Source organism: Diceros bicornis, chromosome 3, assembly GCF_020826845.1.
Source record: "Diceros bicornis minor isolate mBicDic1 chromosome 3, mDicBic1.mat.cur, whole genome shotgun sequence".
Classification (NCBI taxonomy): Eukaryota; Metazoa; Chordata; class Mammalia; order Perissodactyla; family Rhinocerotidae; genus Diceros; species Diceros bicornis.
Window position 1 is genome coordinate 25847597 of NC_080742.1, and position 21400 is coordinate 25868996.

The window sequence follows — 21400 nt, forward strand, 5'->3', positions numbered from 1 at the left end:
AGTGTCATTGAGTCATAATACAAGTGTTAATGAGTGTGATGTAGCACAAAAGAGTGAATAATCTGTTCTACTTGGATGGGTCAGGGAAGGCTTCACATAGAAAAGAGGCATAAAAGTGCCTCAAATGAAAACTAAAATTTAATTCTTTAAAATGTCATCTCTGGCTTTGATTATGGACTGGCAGGCCAGACAGTTTAAGGAAAATATAAAGTTTAGTGGGAAACTTCAGCTAGGTGGTGTGGGAATGGGATACAATAGTGAATTTGTAAAAGGCTATATGGAAAATAACTGATTAAAATGAAAAGCTTCTGAGTATCATAGAGGACTACAGACTATCAATTAGTAATATACCATTTATTAAAAAAATGATCAAGTAGAATTAGACAGTTTCAAATTTACTGTGAATTAATCTGCTAATTATACTTATTAACATTGGGCTTGCTGACTCACATTCAATTCAGATTTTGCCCTGATTCAGAACCTTGTTTTCCAATTATACTTGTGAACAGTGAATCCTTTTTTTGTTTTTAAGTTACTGTGCTCTAGCCTTATTGATCTTTTGCTTTTTCTTGACGATACCAGGCACAGTCCTGCCATAATGCAGTCCACTATTGCACTGGCTGTTCCCTTTGTGCCGAAAACCGTTCTAGTTATCCGAATGGTTAACTCCCCCGTTGGTTTTAAAACGGCTCATTGAAGCCTAACCCTTCCATCATGTTTTAAATTATAATTCCCCTCCCCTCCTTTCACCCCAAGCACTCCTGACCTCTTTTCCCTGCGCTACTTTTTTTTTTTTAAATCTTAACTTTTAACATATTATGTGATTTACTTATTATGATTATTGTTTATGGTCTTTCTTTACCTGTACTTCACCAGGGCAAAGATTTTTGTCGATTCTGTTCATGATGTATCCCGCATCTCTAGAACAGTGCCTGGGATATGGTAGGCACTCAGTGAATATTTGTTGGAAAATAGAATTCTTGGTGCAAGAGTTATAATCTTTGGTGTTTTTTTTTTTTCTGATAGCATCTGCATTCAGACTCTTAAAACAAGTTAGAATGCCTGTGACATGACATTTTAGAATTTCTCCAATCCAGTTGAACTCTTATGATACCTAAGCATTGCTCAGGAACACTGGCTTGAACCTCAAAGCTCTTCCTGACTTAGATGATAAATAGTTACCTCCCCATGAGGCCACCTTTTGAAGTACAGTATAAACACTGTTTGAAACAATGGGTACAGCTGAACCTGACCATTTGGCTTTTGAATTTTCTTTGTTAATTTTTGAAGGTTTTCCAACTTTTGATTCTTGGTTTGTGCACAAAATGAGACTTCAATTGTTTCTGTAGTAACATATGAACACAACTCACCCAATACCCATATACTCAGGCCAAAACATGATACAAGAGATAAGAAAGTGGCTCTGAAGGTTACCAGAGTTTGGGTTTTAGACAATGGACAAGGCCACTCTGAGAAAACACCCTTTTAAGTTATGTACTTTGAAATTTAGGATAGCTTCAGCAGATTTTGTATGTCAGAAAATCATAATATTCAAGTAATTCTTGAAACATCTAGGGTTATATGTAGCATGGTAAATTTGGTTCAGTGTCTTAAATTGCATAGGGGATAAAATTAACCTCTATACAATATAGTAAATTTAAGGTTCAGTAGTAAATAAGTAACTATGTAGATTCTTAAACTAGAAAGCCTTAGTCTCTAAAGCAAGTATGGTGAAAAAGGTTAGTAAGTGGAAAAATTTAAGTATCATTCAAATTTCCATGCTCTTCATCTATGTTTTTTTATCTAAGTCATATTCCTATACTTTATTTACTCTTAAGCTTGTAACCCTCATTGTTTCTTTTTTTTTCTGATGCCTTTTGAAAAGCCTCTTTCTTCATTTTAAGATTTTATCCCATAACAGCCATATAGACTACTTGACTTTGTTTGCATCCCTGTTAATGGTCTACTAAGGTCTACAACCTTTTTAAAAAAAGAAAGAAGGAAGGAAGAAAAGAAAAAGAAAAGAATAAAGCTCTATCACGATTCTTTAATTTACCGTCTTTCTGTGTAGTATATACTTCTGTCTTCTTGGGCTACCAATCATTTTTTGCCTTCTTTCATTCCCTTACTACTCATAAAAATGACAAGAGGTTCAAATATAATGCTGCAGGAAGTATTAATAAAAACTTTCAGAAATCCCAGATATAATTGCAAGTAACACCTTTGTATATGTATCATGTATGTTATATATGTATATGCATGAGTGTGTATCTATTTTTATATTTTCTTTGTTATATGTATTTTGCCCTTAGTATATTGACCATACTATATTTTCCATTTCATTTTGTTTTTTAATATTTTAAAACTTGAAATTGCATTCACATAACATAAAATTCACTGTTTTAACCATTTTAAAGTGTACATTTCAGTAGTTTTTGTTACATTCACAACGTTTTGCAACTATCACTACTGTCTAGTTCCAGACATTTTCATCACCCTAAAAAGAACCTCTATACCTATTAAGCAGTCACTTCCTTTTCTCTCATCCCCTCATCCTCTGGAAATCAGTAATCTGCTTTTGGTCGTTATGGATTTACTTATTCTGGACATTTCATGTAAATGAAATCGTAAAGTACATGGCCTTTTGTGTTTGGCTTCTTTCACTTAGGATATTGTTTTTAAGGTTTGTCCATGTTGTAGCATGTATTGGTACTTCATTACTTTTTGTGGCTGAATAATATTCCATTATATGGATACACCACATTTTGTGTATCCATTATTCATTTAATGGACATTCAGATTGTTTCCACTTTTTTCCTGTTATAAATATTGTTGCTGTGAACATTCATGTACAGGTTTTCATTTGAATATATGTTTTCTATTCTCTTGAGTATATTTCCATTTCATTTTTAACAAGCGCATAATTTCCATTATGTGAATGAACCATAGTTAATTTTGTATTTATTTTTTCCTCAATTTTCCCTTTCCTAAGCATGCTGTTATGTATCACTGAATATTTATCTTTACATAATTTTCTAATTTCTTTCAAATTATTTCCTATTGGGACCAGCCCTGTAGCCTAGTGGTTAAGTTTGGCGCGCTCTGCTTCAGCAGCCTGGGTTCAGTTCCCAGGTGCGAACCTACACCACTTGTCAGTAGCCATGCTGTTGTGGTGACCCATGTACAAAATAGAGGAAGATTGGCACAGATGTTAGCTCAGAGTGAATCGTCCTCAGCAAAAAAATAAATAAATAAAATAAAATTATTTCCTGTTAATAATAATAGCTAATGCAGTCTTAGAATTGTAATTACTGAAATCAAAGGGTGTGTACATTTTGATATATGTACTATATTATGTTTAATATCTGTTGCACTATTGTCTACCAGAAAGGTTGTACTGACAATAACGTATGTGATTTTTGTTTTTCTTATGTGTTCATTGTACCATTAATATTTTTAATATTTAATTTGATAAGGGGAAATATCTTTTTTGGCCTTCTATTAATATGAAATATATAAAAATTTTTATTATTTTAATTTGTATTTGCAAATGAGATTGAATATATTTTCATATTTATTAATCTTTTTTTCTCTGATTTCCTGATTATGACCTTTCTCTGTTTCTTTTATGGAGTGAATTTTCTTACTTATCCTAGAATAGAAAAAAACTATTCACATCATGTGGAACTGGTTTTTATATAGCCCATTTTGGTTAATAATGACCTTTTTTCTCCCTTGATATTAGTCTTCTTACGTAATTACTATTGATAGTTTATTATTTCATTTTATGCTTATCATTTTTCATTTGAGGGTTTATTATTTGTTTTGAAACATCTGAAATAGTTTTCTTGTCTTAGTTTTGTAACATTTTATATAATTTTGAATGTCTAAAATTCTAAAATACACAATCCTCACATACTTGGTTATTTGCTTCTGTTTGGAGCTATATGATTGTCATAGTACTCTTAATTACTGTATTTGCTGTAGGCATTTCTGGGTGAAGAGCAAGAAAATATCTCAAGTATTTGTACTTCTTAGGAGATATAGACAAAATGGTCTTTATATTTTACAACTAAACCAGAATTTTCAGGGAGTCATTTTAACCCCCAAATTTAAATATTTATTTATAGAAATGAGAGATTTATTAATGGTTTTAAACTTTGTTATCTCTGGAGAATTTTTCAAGTTTATTTTGCATGAACTTCACTTTCAAAACCCCTTCAAATCAAAGGATTCTAAGTTTAGATATGGCTTCTAGGGGGTGTACCACATAGAAGAAAATATTATGAAAAGACTTAAATAATACTACTAGTGATAAAACTGCGTAAGATTTTTTTTCTTTTTTTGGTGAGGAAGATTGTCCCTGAGCTAACATCTTTGCCAATTTTCCTCTATTTTTTGTATGTGGGACGCCACCACAGCATGGCTTGATAAGCAGTGTGTAGGATCCGAACCTGGGAACCCCGGGTCACCAAAGCAGAGTGCACGAACTTAACCACTACGCCACCGGGCCGGCCCCTGCATAAGATATTTTTAATGTCTTTTTTTAGTATATGAGAAAGTTAAAGACATTTATGATTCTACCAGATGATCCAAATTCTTGCATTTAGCAAGAATTGGTGGTCTCTGATGGTTTGTATTTGTTTATTTGTGTTTGTAGCCCTTTGAGTTTCTGCCAGAAAAATAATGGGACATTTCCAGTTTGACTCTATGATTTTTGCAGATTAGCATAGAGCAACTTACAGTACTTGTAATTATCAAGTCATGTTTGGTTTATTTTAAGTAATGGAAAGTTGCTTTTGTTAAATGTTTTTGTTACATAATACTAGCAACAGTTTTGATCACTTTTAATGCTCGAATATTTCTCTTTTAAAGGAAGTAAATATTTCTCATTCTATAGAACAGGGAAAAGATTGCACAATTTTATGGACTTCAGTTCATTTTTGGAGAAGATCATAATTTCAGTTCCCACATCTTTCTGATTTTCTGATTTCAATGAGTTGTCATTCATGTAATCGAATATTTTTTAATTAAAATTCTTCCTACATTTCTTTCCTTCAAAGTAACTTTGACTTTTCAAATGTAAAATATTTGCATGTTTTTGGTACTTAGTTTTTTACAATTGTTGAATCAATGAACAAATACTTTTGTTTCTAACATATCTACCATCTACCTGTAAATGGTGTTTTAAAGCAATCTTTTAAAAGTTTGTTATATATAATATTACATTTTATTTTCAAACCTATTAAGAAATGAAAAATGGCCGCATAGAAAAGAAAATAATATTGTTTCATTGTTAGCTGAATTACAGTGCATATTGCAATTTAACTATGGCTTCACGGAATGATTTTTCTCTTACATATAAATATGTGGTTGAAGAGTCAAAATTTCAAACAGTAAGAACTTGCATTAATATTGTCAGTGACAAAATAGAATATATTCTATCTGGTATTGCCAATTTAAAAAGAAAACTTGTGAAAATTCTGAATTACTATTTGATAATTTATAATCACTTTTGTTATTTGCCTTACAAATGGCAGTCAGGTTACAAATTGATCCATGTAGGGATCTTTTCAAGAATCCATCTTGGATCATTTAAAAATAAAGTCATCTACTTGTTTTTTTTTGTTTGTTTGTTTGTTTTTTTAAAGATTTTATTTATTTATTTTTTCCCCCCAAAGCCCCAGTAGATAGTTGTGTGTCATAGCTGCACATCCTTCTAGTTGCTGTATATGGGACGCGGCCTCAGCATGGCCAGAGAAGCAGCGCGTCGGTGCGAGCCCGGGATCCGAACGCGGGTCGCCAGCAGTGGAGCGCACTCACTTAACCACTAAGCCACGGGGCCGGCCCTAAAGTCATCTACTTGTAACTCAATTAGAAAAATATATACACACACAGAGAAAGAGAGAAAATTAGACTGAAAGTAGCAAAGGCAAAAAGTTCACCTTCTACATAGTTGTTAACATTTATCAAATTTTATCAATCGTGATAATGTAGCTCAGTCATCAAAGAAATCGAAATGAATAGAAAGCTAAAGTTGGAACAAGGGCTAACATGAAAGAAATGGAAGAATAAGTATCATATTCATGGATGAGAATTATATTCAGTCTATCACCAAGACAGATTCATTGGTTTAAAGCAGTGGTCAGTAATCTTTTCTATATGAGGGCCAATTTCTACATTAATGAAAAGATTATAGAGTTGCATTTATTTTCAGTTATTTGTTTTTGAAAATATGCTTTTTGGGTCAGAAAATATTATATCTTCAGTATGATTAAGTGTTCTTTTATTGCATATTCATCTCTGCGTAGATTCTTCTTTTGGCTGAAATTTCAGAAACTAGATAAAACCTATGACTATGTATGATATGATTATAATGGTGCTTTTGAATGAATTTTGTTCTTGAACAAAACACTTTCTGTTTATTTAGTCTTATCTCAATTGTTTTTCTAAGCTACTTAAAGGTAAAATACTGTTTCACTTTCTCTTAACATTTTGTATTTTAAATATATAAATAAATTTAATTAAATATACTTATAATAAGTATAATAATAATAATATACTTATATAATAAGTATATTTAAATTAAATATATAAATAAATATTTAATATTATCTATTTTAAAACAAAAAGTTTTATTTCAGTTGCAAATGAAAAGCTTTTCTACAAACGAGCACTCCTTGGACCACTCTGAAATAATGTTAGCTTTGTTGTTCACTTATATATATATTTTTTGGCAGCAATTATTCTGAGAATTGAAATTTTATATGAAAAATATTTACCCCAGTCATACTACATGTTTACTGCCCCATTATTTTTCCTATTTCTGAGGCTGTCAGTGTAAACTCATAACCAACTGACTGATTCTCTCCATCTGTCAGATCTTGTCTGTTGCCAAAGGCGTAGATCAGCATGAGGTTACAGGGAACAGAGATGTGCTGGGTGTAGGCAGGCTCTCTCTGGGCCTTTCCTTTCTCATCTATAACATGAGAGAATTGTTGAAATTTGACTACAGATAATTTGAAATTTAGTGGATTGTCATTTGTCCTGGATGCTTCTGGTTGCTTATAACTGACCTAGAGTAAGACATTAAATTACAATTAAAGCAATTAATGCCTATAAATAAGTGAAAATATTTTAATTTTTTTTATTTTCACATGGTGTTTCACAGCCAAGATCAAAATAATATGCATAACCAGGGCATAAAGCCTAACATAATATCAGCTTTAAAAAAAAAAAAAACTCTAATCTCTAAATTGAGTTTTGTAATAGATTCCATAATTGTTCCCCACTTTATACCAGGGATTGATTAAGCCATGACATAAATTTAGATATGATATGTCTTATTTGATACATTTTTTTGAAGTAATATTCCTTTAAGTTAGACTTTCCTGGAAATCGTCTCTACTTTGATAACTTTTTAATTATGTAAATGACTACAAATAAGATACATAACTTTGTTTTCAAGACAGAGATAGAAAAAATGTGACTTAAACATTAAGAATTGCTGTTCGTAATATGTGCAGTGAAAAGCATTCTGTTATGATTTACATTCTAATGCTGAGAAATTTTCATTTTTGTTTGTTGTAGTTGTAGCAAGAGCATTATGTTCCAATATGGGCTTCAACTAGGGTACCAAATTATAGATCCTTTTGGATATGTATTTCCAAATTTAATATTTGTTTAAAATGTTACAAATGGAGGTGGGAGGATAGAGAGTGAATGGTAGAGACATAGATGTAGCAATAGCACAACTGTGTATATCTCCTTTCTTTCATTTTTCTTACATTACTGACTGTGTTTGTTTTGTTTTTATTTGGTTTCATAAAGAGTCTAAGTATTTGGAAAGGTGTGGGACCATGTCCTATTGGAGATTTCAGTATTTGCTTACGAGAGAAGAAAATATCATTTTTTGGGAATGTGACTTCAGAAATTTGCCTTTGGAGTTTTCCTGTAAATTATACTAGGAATTTCCAAATAACACAGCAAGAATTTATAGTACTTTTCCAGATGTTGATTGTTAAGCAATAATTGGAAGCTGTAGGGGAAAAAACAGTATTTTGCATAGAGTAAGCATTTATTCAATATTGGTTAAACTGAAGAACATTTTACTAGATATACTAAGTGCTATTCTCATAATTCAGAGAAAAAAACATACCACTTTAACTCTCCTTAGGCCAAAAAAAAAAAGAGAACTTACCAATTCTGAGGTGCAAAGCTAATGAATTCAGTCAAGCTTTTGCTCATTTTGCATTGTCATTATCAGTTTATTACATTTGAGAAAGAATGATGGAGGTGAAAGTGAACAGGGCACAGTTGCTTCTCACTAGGTCTATGACTTACCCACACCCTAGCCTCTCCAATAGAATAGGCTACAAGGGACCAGCTTGATTTACTTGTCAAGTAAAGTTCGTATTCATCTTAATTGAGTTCATTTTATTTATCAGGTAAAAGTAGTGTTTACTGCATCAAGATTATGTGTAGCCATCTTATTTGGACTATTCAGTTTGCAATTGTAAACTTGGTGGCAGGTTTCTTAAATATCTGTGTGTTGTTGTTGTTGTTCATTTTTTTAAAGAGATTTCCCAAAGTTGCAGATGGCTGGCTCATCTCCAAATACCTCTTCAAGGTACTCTGTGCTGGTGATGTCTCCCGCCACTGAGCTGCACGGGAGCATGGAATTGACTTACTGGGGAGGGCTGTATCAGTTAAGTGATCTTTTTTAGTACACTGCATGGGTTTTGCAAAGCTTTCTGTTTTTGTTTTTGCTAATCTAGAAGGCACAAGAATGCTTATGCTAATTTTTAAATTAAAATCTTGTAAACCCATACAATAATCTATTTACTCTCCCTCTCCCATGTAACTCCCTTCATGTTTCTATTAAGTTCTGTGGTTTTAAGCACTATTTTATTAATCATGCATATCTGTGTTATTTAAATTTTATTATAACTCTTAATGATATAAGATTTATTGGTTGTTTCCTCAATTTTGTAAGTGCTGTGTAATAATATTTGTCTTACATGCAAACTGGAGCCTCAGGAAAGCTGTGTGAATTTTCCGAAGTCACTCAGTAAAACATACGTGGGTGCTATCAACAATAACTGCTTTGCCATTCATAAACCATTAGTGGGATATATTCCTTAGTTTCCTTTCTCCCAGGTAGAATCATTCCTTATTCATTTATTCAGAACTTTTTTACTGATTTCCTGCTGTAGGCAAAACACTTCTAGGCCTCTGTACTTATGACCTAGCCTTTTATTATATTTTTTAATTAGAAAAGAAATACATAGTCATTATTCTTAAAGATTACAGTAAGACAAAGGATAGAAAGTAGAAAATGAATGTCTTCTCATTTCCTCAATCCTAATTCCCACAAGTAATCATTTTTAAACAATTTCTTTTGTTTTATGTTCCCTATGTATAGCTTCAATCACTACTGAAACAAATTATGCTTGATTTCTTCAGGACTACACTTTTATGTGTAGTTCTCTGTATGGACTTCTGCCTTAAGTACTCTAATTCAATCTGCCAGTATTCTAAATCTTATGTTAAAAACACTGGTGGAAGAAAGAAACAAAACCTGTGTACTCAACTTGGAATGATGGTAAAATTACTGGGATAAAAAAGGCTATTAAGTCAAATTCAATTTTCAGATTTTTGGTGAACCTGGTTATCTTAATTTTTTTTATTTTGGAAGATTAAGAATTGACTAATTTTTATGGGATCGATACATACTGTAGTTATTTGTTTGTGATAAATTCCTTACCAGTGAACAAAACATTAATTGTCAGGAACAGAGGATAATAATTACATTTTATAGATTAGCAACTGTGATTCATAGTTGCTAAATGATTTACTTGATGCATCCTGTAAGTAACATACAGAGCTAGCAATATAAGTACAATTGAGTATCTAATCTAGACTCAGACTTCTTAATATTCAGCTTAAAGTGTAAAGTTATTTTCAAAGTGTTTAAATTTGTTTTATTTTTTAAGAATATTAATATGAGATTTTATTTAGAAAGTTAATTAAGGTCATAATTTTACCTTTAAAGCTGAGTGGTCTAATAAATATGAACGTCAACTAATATTTTTTTTTAAAGGAAAAGATTCTGACCTCTTGCAGAAATGGGAATTTTCTCTGTTTAGTAAAAAGATCATGGAAAATATTAAACTAACTTTCATAAATTAGCAGTAAGAAATTTGGGATTGCTGCTACAAAATTTAAAGTGAAAAGTGAAAAGTTAAATATCTAACTATTAATATATTGGAAACAATAAATCCACAGATAACCAATTTCCTTTAAGTATCTGAAAACTTTTGCAGTGATATCAGAGTGGTTTGTTAAAATCTGATGGGACTCTCTCTTATTGCTTGTCTAGATGAATAACAGCTCCAAGGTAATAGTCTTTGATATTGTTATCTAGGTGATGTATTGTAACACTAACAGAACTTCACCTTGTGAGACTAGTTTTTCATTTGCTCTTTACATAGCTAAGCATTAATACAGAGGCTGGAGAAAGGAAGTCACTTAACAGATTCATTTATATTTTATATTATATTGTCAAAAAGTCATGTATCATTAGCCACTACTTAGTAGAGAACCACTTTTGAAATTTTAGTTCTTGTTCTTAAAACGTCTCATTCTCGCCATAAAATAAGATATAAGCAAAACAGAAGCATAGAAATAATATAGAAGAGTAATTTTAGAATAACGTTAGACCCTAGAGATCGCAGGCCATTTTTAGGTGCCTAAAATGAGGCAGTTTAGTGGGAAAGATATCACATAGCTGGTTAGCAGCAGATCACCTTTTAGTGTAGCAAACTTTTCACCTCTTATTTCTGTGCCTAAAATGAATTAGAGTTGGATTCATGGGATGGGAATAAGTTTTGAAAATCTTATTTAACTTTGTCATTGGTTAAAAAGTCAACTTCTAGGAACACATGTGATTGAAAGCATATTATACACCTATATACATCAAGAGCTTTAAAAAGAGAATTCTGTTAGTGACAGCATATCTCTGGAATAAAATTTCTTCAAAATATAGACTAGTCAGTTTCTTGCTATGTGATTTGCTTCTGTGGTTATTTTTAAAGGAAATGAGAATATCTTGGGAGTGATTATTTATTTAATAGTTATTTTTAAAGACATGATTAGCTTGTAGCATTGTTCTTTAATTTTTCTGTTGAATACTGGTTACACACTAATAGCCCAAGTACATCTTTTGTTAGCAGTTATTCTGTGTTTAAATAAAAGTGATGTGGAATAATAATATCTCAACTAATTGAACACTTGTATTATTTTTAATTAAATTCAACCCTTTTCATAGATGTAGAAATTATTTAATTATTTAAGTAAAATTCTAGGGTACTGACAGTTTACATGAGAGTTTGTTTGGAAGTTCTAACAAGGGAATCCATCTTCTCTTAATCAAAGCAGATCATTCTGAATGTGAAAAGTTCAGTGTCTTGAATTAAGAACTTCACTTTGGAAATGATGCACGTGGAAGAGAAGGGAAGGCAGAATCAAGCCAAGTCATCCTCACGTCTAGTTTGTTGAGTAGATAAAAGTGTTGTGAAGATACTACTGGTTTATTTAAGGCCCTGCAAGTCATGATGATAGGTCATTCTGTTAATTGTCTCATTTCTCAGTTTGTAATCTTGGAAATCTTATTATCTTTTGGGTAAAAATCTTGTAGAGAGCGTATCCCACCCATAGCAAGAGTCCTAAGGATTTAGTGCAGGATTTAGTGTCCATTCCCTGTCTGTTTAACCTAAGCCTAGATTTTTAGTTTTTCTATATCTTTGTTTCCCCTCCTCCAAAATGGGGCTTTGTTATATTTTCTTGGTTTTTGACAGCTTTACTTTAAAACTTCTCATAAATTATTTTCCTTAGCTATGTCATATTTATGAGGTTTAAAATAAAGTCACCAGAGAAACCTTGTGATATCCTTTTCTTTAAGATCCCTGCCAGTGTGTAGTACTCTTGCGTGAGGGAGGTCTGGCAACTATACCTCTCATTTTTAAATTATGGAATGATCTCAATTAATAGAAGCCAAGGAAAATTATTTGAGACTAGAAACCTTTTAGGGAGGTAAATTTAGAATGGTTAATATGGGAAAAGGTTGGATTACGGAGTAAGTTTTAAAGATTTTTCTAGATTCTCAGCAAGCAATGGGAAAAACATAACTTTGCATCTCATTCCCACTTGTTTGTGGTGCAAGGAGAGCTTGGGTCCTTAACTATTTGTATGATAATAGTAATCACAGTAGTAATAATTGTTAACATCTGTCCTATGCTATATACTATTTGCTGCACATACGTTATGTCATCTAATCCTCACAATAGTGTTATCATGTGGGTACTACCATTATTATCAAATATATTATGGAAGAAACCCAGACTTCGAGAGTGAAGTTAAGTCATTTGCTCAAGATCGCATAGCTAGAAAGTGATCTAATTCAGGTCTGCCTGATTCAAAAGCCCGTATTCTTAACCACTAGGCATCCTGTCTCCTCTCCAAATGACTGACAAATTGATAATAAGAAAATTGCCCTAAATACAAACTGTATTGAGACACTGTTCCAGGAGCTTTTTTAACTTAAGAAGAGAGGGGGCAAAGGGCAGTGATGGGGAGAGATTGAGAGGAAGAAGGGAAATTATAAATATTCCTATATATAGATTTCTGTTTGTTGGTAGTAAGATTTGATTTTTAAAGGGAAATTTGAGTTATATAGATATTTGAGTAAGGATTTATAGATACTTTTGTATTTTTATTTATATATAGACAAAGGTAAATATTTTTATCGGGAATATTTGATACTTGTAATCTACCATGCAGACATCTTGATACTAGATTGTCATTGAACTGTTACTGTAAAAAGATACTAATTTGATTTTTAAAATTCAGATTTTTATATGCATTGCAATTAAGTTGATCTGTTTTGTGCTGATTTGCCAACTGGTTTGTTTAACAAATATTTATTGAATGCCTACTGTGAGCCAAGCATTATGTCAAGTGCTAGAGATCGATTTAAAGACAAATAAGACACAATCTCTGCCTTAGTGACCTTACCACCTAATATGGGAGACAATCCAGTAAACAGATAATTATAAGGATAAGTAAGCATAGGGTGCTAATCCAGCACTCTATAGAGGGGAACTGACCCACTGTGGAGATGACACATGGCTTACAAGAAGAGGAGGCCTTTAAAATGTTCTGAATGATGAATAGGAGTTACCTATCGTGATATGTAGGCTTTCTATTGGTTGATTAACAATAAATATATTATTAGAAATACCAGGGGAATCTTTTTAAAAATACCAATGCCTGCGCCCTCCCCTAAAGATTCTGATTATTTAATTTGGGTGGAGCCCAGGCATGAGTATTTTTGTGTGTGTGTGTGAAGAAGATTAGCCCTGAGCTAACATCTGTTGCCAATCGTCCTCTTTTTGCTGAGGAAGATTGGCCCTGGGCTAACATCTGTGCCCATCTTCCTCTACTTTATATGGGGCACTGCCACAGCATAGCTCGACAAGCGCTGTTTTGGTCCGCACCCAGGATCCGAACCTGCGAACCCTGAGCTGCTGAAGCAGAGCACGCGAACTTAACCGGTACGCCACCGGACCAGCCCCCAGGCATGAGTATTTTTAAAAAGCAGTCCGGTTATTCTTATGGGCTGCCATGGTTGAGAACCACTCAAATCTCATTTCAGACATTGCTCCTAAATTGGTGCTTGCTGACCGGAATACTTTTGATGTTGCTAGAGAGAAGCTTTTACTGGGGAAGGGAAGATTTGAGATAAATAAATAATTAATTCAAAACGAGAAAGCACAGATTTTAACATATAAAAGCAAATTTTTCTACGTTAAGATTGAACAATTTTCCTAGGTAATCATTCCAGACAACTGAAGAAAGTATTAAGATGTCTTTCATATCTCCTTTAAAAATATTAGGAGTACAGAATGGTTCCCGTGGACGTTCTACTCAAAGTCCTGCATGGAAATATTAATACTAATATAAGATACACACAAAAGAACATTTGTTCATGAACAGACACATGATTACCCAAATCTGAAAGATTAGAATGGTAAATGCCTGAAGGACTTTTCAAGGATTGGTGACTAGAAGAGAGCAGATTAATGATAGTTAGAGGGGAGCTTTATGGCCTTATAGATGAGAATGGTTGGGTAGAAGATTATGAATGATTAGTGAATGTAGGATTCTAATTGATTATGTTTACGTATAGGATAGACCACACATTGTTTGATTTCTTTGAAGTATCCCTATCAAGAGGAGGAGAAGGGTTGTGTTACTTTTTTTCTATTTTTCTAGATAGAGAAAGCTTTAGAATGGAACTGGTGATGTTTAAATTAATGCTTAACTAGAACCACAAGGAAGGTTTTCTGTGTGCTATCTAAAAGACTATATTAGAATAGAGGATATTAAACTGCAAGAGATTTTTTAGTGTCTAGCTCCTTTTTATTTTATTGTTTGATTTTACTGTTGAGAAAACTGTAATCCAGATCCATTAAATAAATTGCCCAAAGTAACAACACTAGATAAAGGTAGAACAGGACCAGATTTAAGGCTTTTTGATTCTGAGGTCAGTACGCTTTCCACTGTGGCACACTATGTTGCCTTTTATTTTTCAGAATTGTAATCTTCTTGCATTTTGAATTTTCTAGTCTAGTTTTCTTTTATTTTGTATTACAATTTGTCTCCTGAAGGTCAAGTAACCTGGTTTGGTTATGAGAGTCCTCGTAGCTTCTGGGACTATATCAGAGTGGCTTGCCGGAAAGTTTCACAGAATTGTATCTGCAGCATTGAAAATATGGAAAATGTCAGTTCCTCTAGAGCTAAGGTAAGACATAAATAATAATATGTAATGTGTATAATCTAATCCTAAACAATTTTGACCCAAATAAAAAATTTTGAACTCTTTGCTATATAAAATATTTTTCTTTTCTTTGTTGGAATTAAGCGCTTGAGCAAATTTAACATCTTTCAGAGGCTTGTGTCCATTTTTTTTTTTTTTATTGCGTGTAGTTACTTTAGAATGCTCTTGAATCTTCACTGTTGCCTTATGAATAGCAGGAAGGTAGAAAGCTAGTCACTATGAATTTCTTTTTTAAGAAGCACAATGGTGGGTAAAATTGCTGGTGCCTTAGCACGAATAAAAGCAGTGGCATCAAGCTATACTAGTAGTCATTGAGTTCCTACCCACCATGCACTCAGTCTAAAAAATAAAAAAGCTGGTTTCACTTAAGAGTGTCCATGATGATGCAGTAAACATTATTAATTTTATTAACTCTCAATCCTTGAGTCCCCATTTTTTTAATATTCTGAGTGACAAAATGGGAAGTATGCATAAAGCATTTCTGCAGCATATTGAAATATGATGATTGCCTCAAGGAAAAGTACTCATGCAGTTATTTGAATGTGAGCTGAACTAGACGTTTTTGTCAGATATCTAATACTATTTTTCCTTGAAAGAAAAAAATACAAACTAGTTTTTGTACTAAAAGTACAAAACTAGATAGTTTTTTAGACTTAGGCATTTGGTAGACATTTCTTGAATAAAAATAGAGTGAAGTGAGCCTGTTACTTCCAGGAAAGCAGCTGACAGTATTTGTTGCTGAGGGTAAAATTAAAGCTTTCAAATAAAAATTAGAATTTTGGAAAATTTGTATTCACCATCTTAAGCTTGATAGCTTCCCTTCCCTCCAATGATATCAGCTTTTCTGAAAACATTGATGTTGATATTAACAAATGTATTTTTTAATTGTTTAATGAAATGTGTCAACATTTGGTAGACCTACATAACTCATATTTTCCAAATGACTGATGCGTGGAATTATAAAATCATGCATGAGTAAAAGATCCAGTCAAAGTGCAAGATGGACCAGTGGATTTAATGTAATACAGTATGAAAAATTGAATGATATGGTTATATTCCATGTTTCAACTAATCTTTAAGAAATTATCACTTACTGAGTTTTGATGTATAATCAAAGGAGAATATCCACAATTATCTGAAAAGGCTATTAAATGATTCCTTTTTCCAACTATGTATCTGTATGAGGCTAGATTTTCTTCATATGCTTCAACTAAAATAATGCATTGTAACAGATTGAATGCAAAAGCAGATATATAGTTCTCTTTCATTAAACCATACATTAAAGAGATTTGAAAAAATGTAAAACAGAGCCACTTTTCTCACTAGTATTTTTGTTTAGGAAAACATAGTTATTTTTCATAAAAATATGTTATTTATGTTAACATATAATGGGTTTATTATTTTTTTTAATTACCTAACATTTTAAAAGTTTCCAATTTTAACTTATAGTACAGTAAATATGGATAGATGTAGCCTATATAAAAGCTCTTTGGGATCTTTAGTGTTTTTAAAATTGTGAAAAGTCTGAGCTGCTGATATAAGCCATATCAGCTTTAGTTTAGGAGTTTTATTTATTTATTTTATTGGATTTTCATAGTAGCTTTCCTTACTGTTTTTGACATTTAAGAATTACAGAATGAAACCTAAGTAGAAAATAGAGATTGGAAATAGATATGTACAGTTTTATGACTGACATAATTCAATTCATTATTTCACAATTATAAACTTATAAATTACATGTCTGTATAATAAACAAAAATATAACAATCATCTTTCAAAAGTGTAGTTTCTAAGTTTATTGTTCCTATATCCAATTTTTTTTTTTTTTTTGGCTGAGGAGGAGTTGCCCTGAGGTAAGAGCTGTTGCCAATCTTCCTCTTTTTTTTTTTTTTTTTTTTTGTGAGGAGGATCAGCCCTGAGCTAACATCCATGCCAATCCTCCTCTTTTTGCTGAAGAAGACTGGCCTTGAGCTAACATCTATTGCCAGTCCTCCTCCATTTTTTTCCCCCTTTTCTCCCCAAAGCCCCAGTAGATAGTTGTATGTCATAGTTGCACATCCCTCTAGTTGCTGTATGTGGGATGCCACCTCAACATGGCCAGACAAGTGGTGCATCAGTGCACGCCTGGGATCCGAACCAGGGCTGCCGCTAGTGGAGCACGCGCACGTAACTGCTAAGCCACGGGGCTGGCCCCTTCCTCTTTTTTTTTTGCTTGAGCAAGATTCACCCTAAGCTAACATCCATGCCAGTCTTCCTCTGTTTTATGTGGGACGCCACCACAGCATGGCTTGACAAGTGGTGCATTGGTGCACGCCCGGGATCCGAACCTGCGAACCCCAGGCCGCCAAAGTGGAGCATGGGCACTTAACTGCTATGTGACCAGGCCAGCCCCCTTAAACATTTTTAAATTCATAATATGGAAGTGTATCTTTGGATAAGGTTTATAACTAGATTTTTGTCACCTTTTGAAGACCTAGGCTGAAGCTGTAGAGTTCACTTTCTGAAACCACTGATCCCTCCTTCATTGCCTCCTGCCAGTCTCCAACCAAGGGGTTGTCTGAGCAACAGTTACCGTTCTGCTTCAGTACCTTCTAACACTTTTAGATGGAATTGGTTTTCCACTCCGCCTCATGCTTTTTTTTAAGCTAATAAATTCCTTCATTTTTAAGTCAATTATAGCTAAATTTTTTTAATTAATAATTTTTTTCTCATAGATGTTTAAATCTTGTTTTTTTATTGTATATTAAAAGATTTTAGTCACAACTATTGTCTCAGTAGTCCTTTAGGTTCCATTTTCTTAAACTATTCAACTTATTAATGCATTTACTTTTTAATTGATTGACTACAGGTTTAAAAAATGTGCAATTTGAATTCTCCTTTGAATCTTAGTTGAATTTGTGTCAGTTTTCCTTATTGTTTAAGAATAATATCTTGGTTTCTGTTGGTTAAGATTAAAAGACTAGCTGTAATTTGGATGAGTCAAGTCTATAAAAATAGATAACATTCCAGGTGGTACATAAACTTTATTTTCAAATTAAAAGTAGAAGAGATCAACCTGACAAGTGTATTCTAAACCCCTTCAATAATGGAGAGAATATATTTACAGAACTAGCATATCCCCAAATACAAAAGTAATTGAGAAGTCAATAAAGATAAAAATGTAGCATTTGAACCTGGGTGGACCAAAGAAACCCAAACCCTAGGTGACCACCTCTTTAATGAGGCTCTTGGGACTAGGCCCTGCACAGCAAGATGCTGTCCAGCAGAGAGAATTAATATTTATTCTGTAAAAAACCAGTGTTGTGTAGCAAAACACAACAGAACAATCATGTTCCAAATCCTACATTTATATTTTTGTTTTGCTCAGGCATCCATTTAATGGGGAAGGAGATCTGTGATTTGCCTGGTTATCCTGGGAAAAGTCTGTAGGCAAAGATTACCTCTGTCTTTATTCATTGCAGTGGGGAGAGCAAAGTACTTAATCTACTCAGTAAATCTCACCTGCCAAGTGTCAAGATTGAAAGATTAAACAAATACCTCAGATGACAGGTTTATTGAGCCTTTGAGTTGCAGTGTGGAGTGACTGATAACATACATAGCACTCTTATTCAGTCTTGACACTTGTGAAAACATATCAGAACTGAAGCCTCAAACTTACATGCTAAAAAATGTGCAACTCAGTACACTTGGGACCAAAACAGATCTTCATTTTTGAACTCTGTATAAGAAGCCAGATTCACTCTAAAATACACCTTTAGGGTGATGTGGATGACATTTTAAGCAATGGAAGACAAGATGCACTATGGAGCAATGCCTAACTCAGTATAGAAACATTCTTTGAATTTAGTTGAGTTGATTGAATCAGGATTGTGTCCTAGTACCACTGTACAACTTAGATTCATATTGTAGAAACTTGCCCCCATGGGATATCTGGTGCTTAGTCACTCTAAGCTGAGATGTATGAAATGCAGACGATTCCCTTTCTTTGCTTAGCCTGTGACTAGTTGAGCCTATTTTCCAGGGCGTAACCACAGCCTAAGAGTAGAATAGAATATTTGAATTGCAGATCATGTCAGTAATCTTTCCATCTCAGACATATTTGCAGCTATTCTTTCTACGATATGCAGGGGTTCTGGGACGTGGGGTTTCTATACATCAACTTACTTAGATTTCACACTAGAATTAGCACTCAGAAAAATAACTTCATCTCAACAGGCACTTATTTCTCGACAGGTGCTTATTTCATTGCCTTCTGAACTCACCCATCTTCCCTATCTACTATTTGGCCAATTACTTATAAGCATAATATATGATCTCTGACAGAAACCCCCTAATAGGGTCCTTAGTTACTATTGCTTTTGATCTTGCAGATATTTCCATTGGATTTTCCTAGTATTCCAACTGATTTTAAACTCAGGAAATCCTTTTTCCTTTTTTTAAAATATTGATTGATTGATTGGTGAGGAGGATTGGCCCTGAGCTAACATCCATTGCCAATCCTCCTCTTTTTGCTTGAGGAAGATGGTCCCTGAGCTAACGTCTATGTCAATCTTCCTCTACCTTTTTGTATATGGAATGCCACCACAGCATGGCTTGATGAGCAGTATGTAGATCCGTGCCCGGGATCCAAATCCATGAAGCCCGGGCTGCCGAAGCAGAAGTGAACTTAACCACTACACTATTGGGCTGGCCCCTCATTTTTTATTTTTTTGACCTCAAAGTATGAGCTCTGTGCTATTCTTGAGTTCTTCCTACCTTCCTGCATATCTTGTGTGTTTTTTTTCTTTTTCTTTATTTTTAAGAACAGTTCTTATTTTTGGCTAAGTTAGGCTTTCCTAGTTTGTGGTTGCTTACCCTGTACATTCCTTCTATTATTGAATTTAACATATTAGACCAATTTCTGAATATACTAGTCACATCAGCCATCCATGTATCCATGCATCCTCCATCCAGTAAATTTTTATGGAACACCTATACCATGTCAGAACTGTGAATGTGGTCCTTAATACATTCTTATGACATATATCCCTAATCCTTTCTAGTCTTTCTTGGTCTCATTTTCTTGTTTACTTTTTCCCTTGTTCAGAAGCTGGCCTTGTCAATGCTCTGTCCCAGAGGTAGGTTAGCCAAATTTTCTACTGAAAGAGTCAGAGGCAGAGGAGGTATTAATTACAGATATACCAGAGGTATCAAATACTATAACTTTACAGTAAAATATAGTATTGCAAAGAGGCCATTTTTTATGATCATTTTCTATTACTGACTCATAAATCTATCTCCTCTTTTAACCACCACTTCTTATCCCTGGTTCTTTATTGTGATGGCCCCAAACCTGGAAGAATGTTAGAAATACTTGGGGAGCTTTAAAAATAAACAGTTTCCTAGGCAGAAACCAGAGATATTCTGATTCTGCCCATTTGTTTTACATTCTACCCATTTTAAATACTAACTTCATATGAATCCTTCTAAAATACCGTTTTCCTCATGTCATTCCTTTTCTCCGCTTCTCACTGATGGCTCCGATGCTTAGTAGCTGTGAGCAAGTTACTTATCTCCTTTAGTTTTATCCACTTATTCAACAAGTAGGTATTGAGTGCCTACTCTGTGTCTGGAACTATTATAAATACTGAGATTACAGTGGCAGTGGTGAAAAAGATGGCAAAGAGAAAATGTTATGTACATTACATTTTGGTAATACAGCAAACAAATAAATATATACATAGTATAATCTCAAGGGCAATGAAAAAAATGAAACCAGTTAAGAGGTTAGAAAGTGATAGGAGTGGTGGAGGAGAGCACACTCTTTTAGATAGGGTGGTTAGGGAAGGCTTCTGTGAGGCAGGAGCATTTGAGCCAGGATGTGAATTATGGGAAGAAATGTGCTGTGCAAATATTGAGCAGAGGAAGCAAGGTGTAGAATATGGTCATGATTAAGAGTTTGGATATTATTCTCAATGCAATGGGGAGCTACTTGAGGGTTTCTTTCTTACTTTTAATGTTTTTTAAAGCAGTAGATTACTGTAATCTGATTTACATTTTTAAAAGATCAACTGAGTACCATATGGGGAATGCATAGACAGGAGGGTGGGAGCAGAGAGTCCAGTTAGGAGGGTATAAATGGAATCTAAAAAAGAGATGATCCTGGAGGTGAGAAATGAATCAGTTTCTGCTTCTGGTGATAACAGAATAGCTTGTATCAGAGGAACTCTTCCGCCAAGAACAAATATAAAGGTTGAATAAAATACACAAAGCAACAAATTTAAGACATAAGAGAACAACCAAGGCATGATAACTCCAGTGGCCACAGTCCTGGGGAGAAGGATGGTACATGAGGTAAGCCCCACATTCATCTTGGCTTTTAGCCTAAGGGCATTTGTCTGTTCCCATTATAGGTATAGAGGCTAAGCAGAAAGTGCTGAGGGGTGAGGGATGATTGTTTGTTTCTCCGGGCTAGAGAAACAGAAATTGGAGCTTGGAACTCCCAGTGAAACCAGGTCTTAA

At 33.6% G+C, this 21400-nt stretch overlaps 1 protein-coding gene across 5 annotated transcripts in view; it reads left to right on the top strand.

The window, feature by feature from the left end:
- RUNDC3B (RUN domain containing 3B) overlaps positions 1-21400 on the top strand; it is a 165416-nt gene that overhangs the window by 47435 nt on the left and 96581 nt on the right. For 3 of the 5 annotated variants that reach the window (XM_058524838.1, XM_058524840.1, XM_058524839.1), the window contains exon 3: positions 14730-14863. In XM_058524838.1, coding sequence (XP_058380821.1) covers positions 14730-14863 — 134 coding nt within the window. Of the gene's footprint in view, positions 1-8578; positions 8630-14729; positions 14864-21400 lie in introns of all 5 variants that reach the window. The other 2 variants (XM_058524841.1, XM_058524843.1) reach the window with 1 other exon arrangement.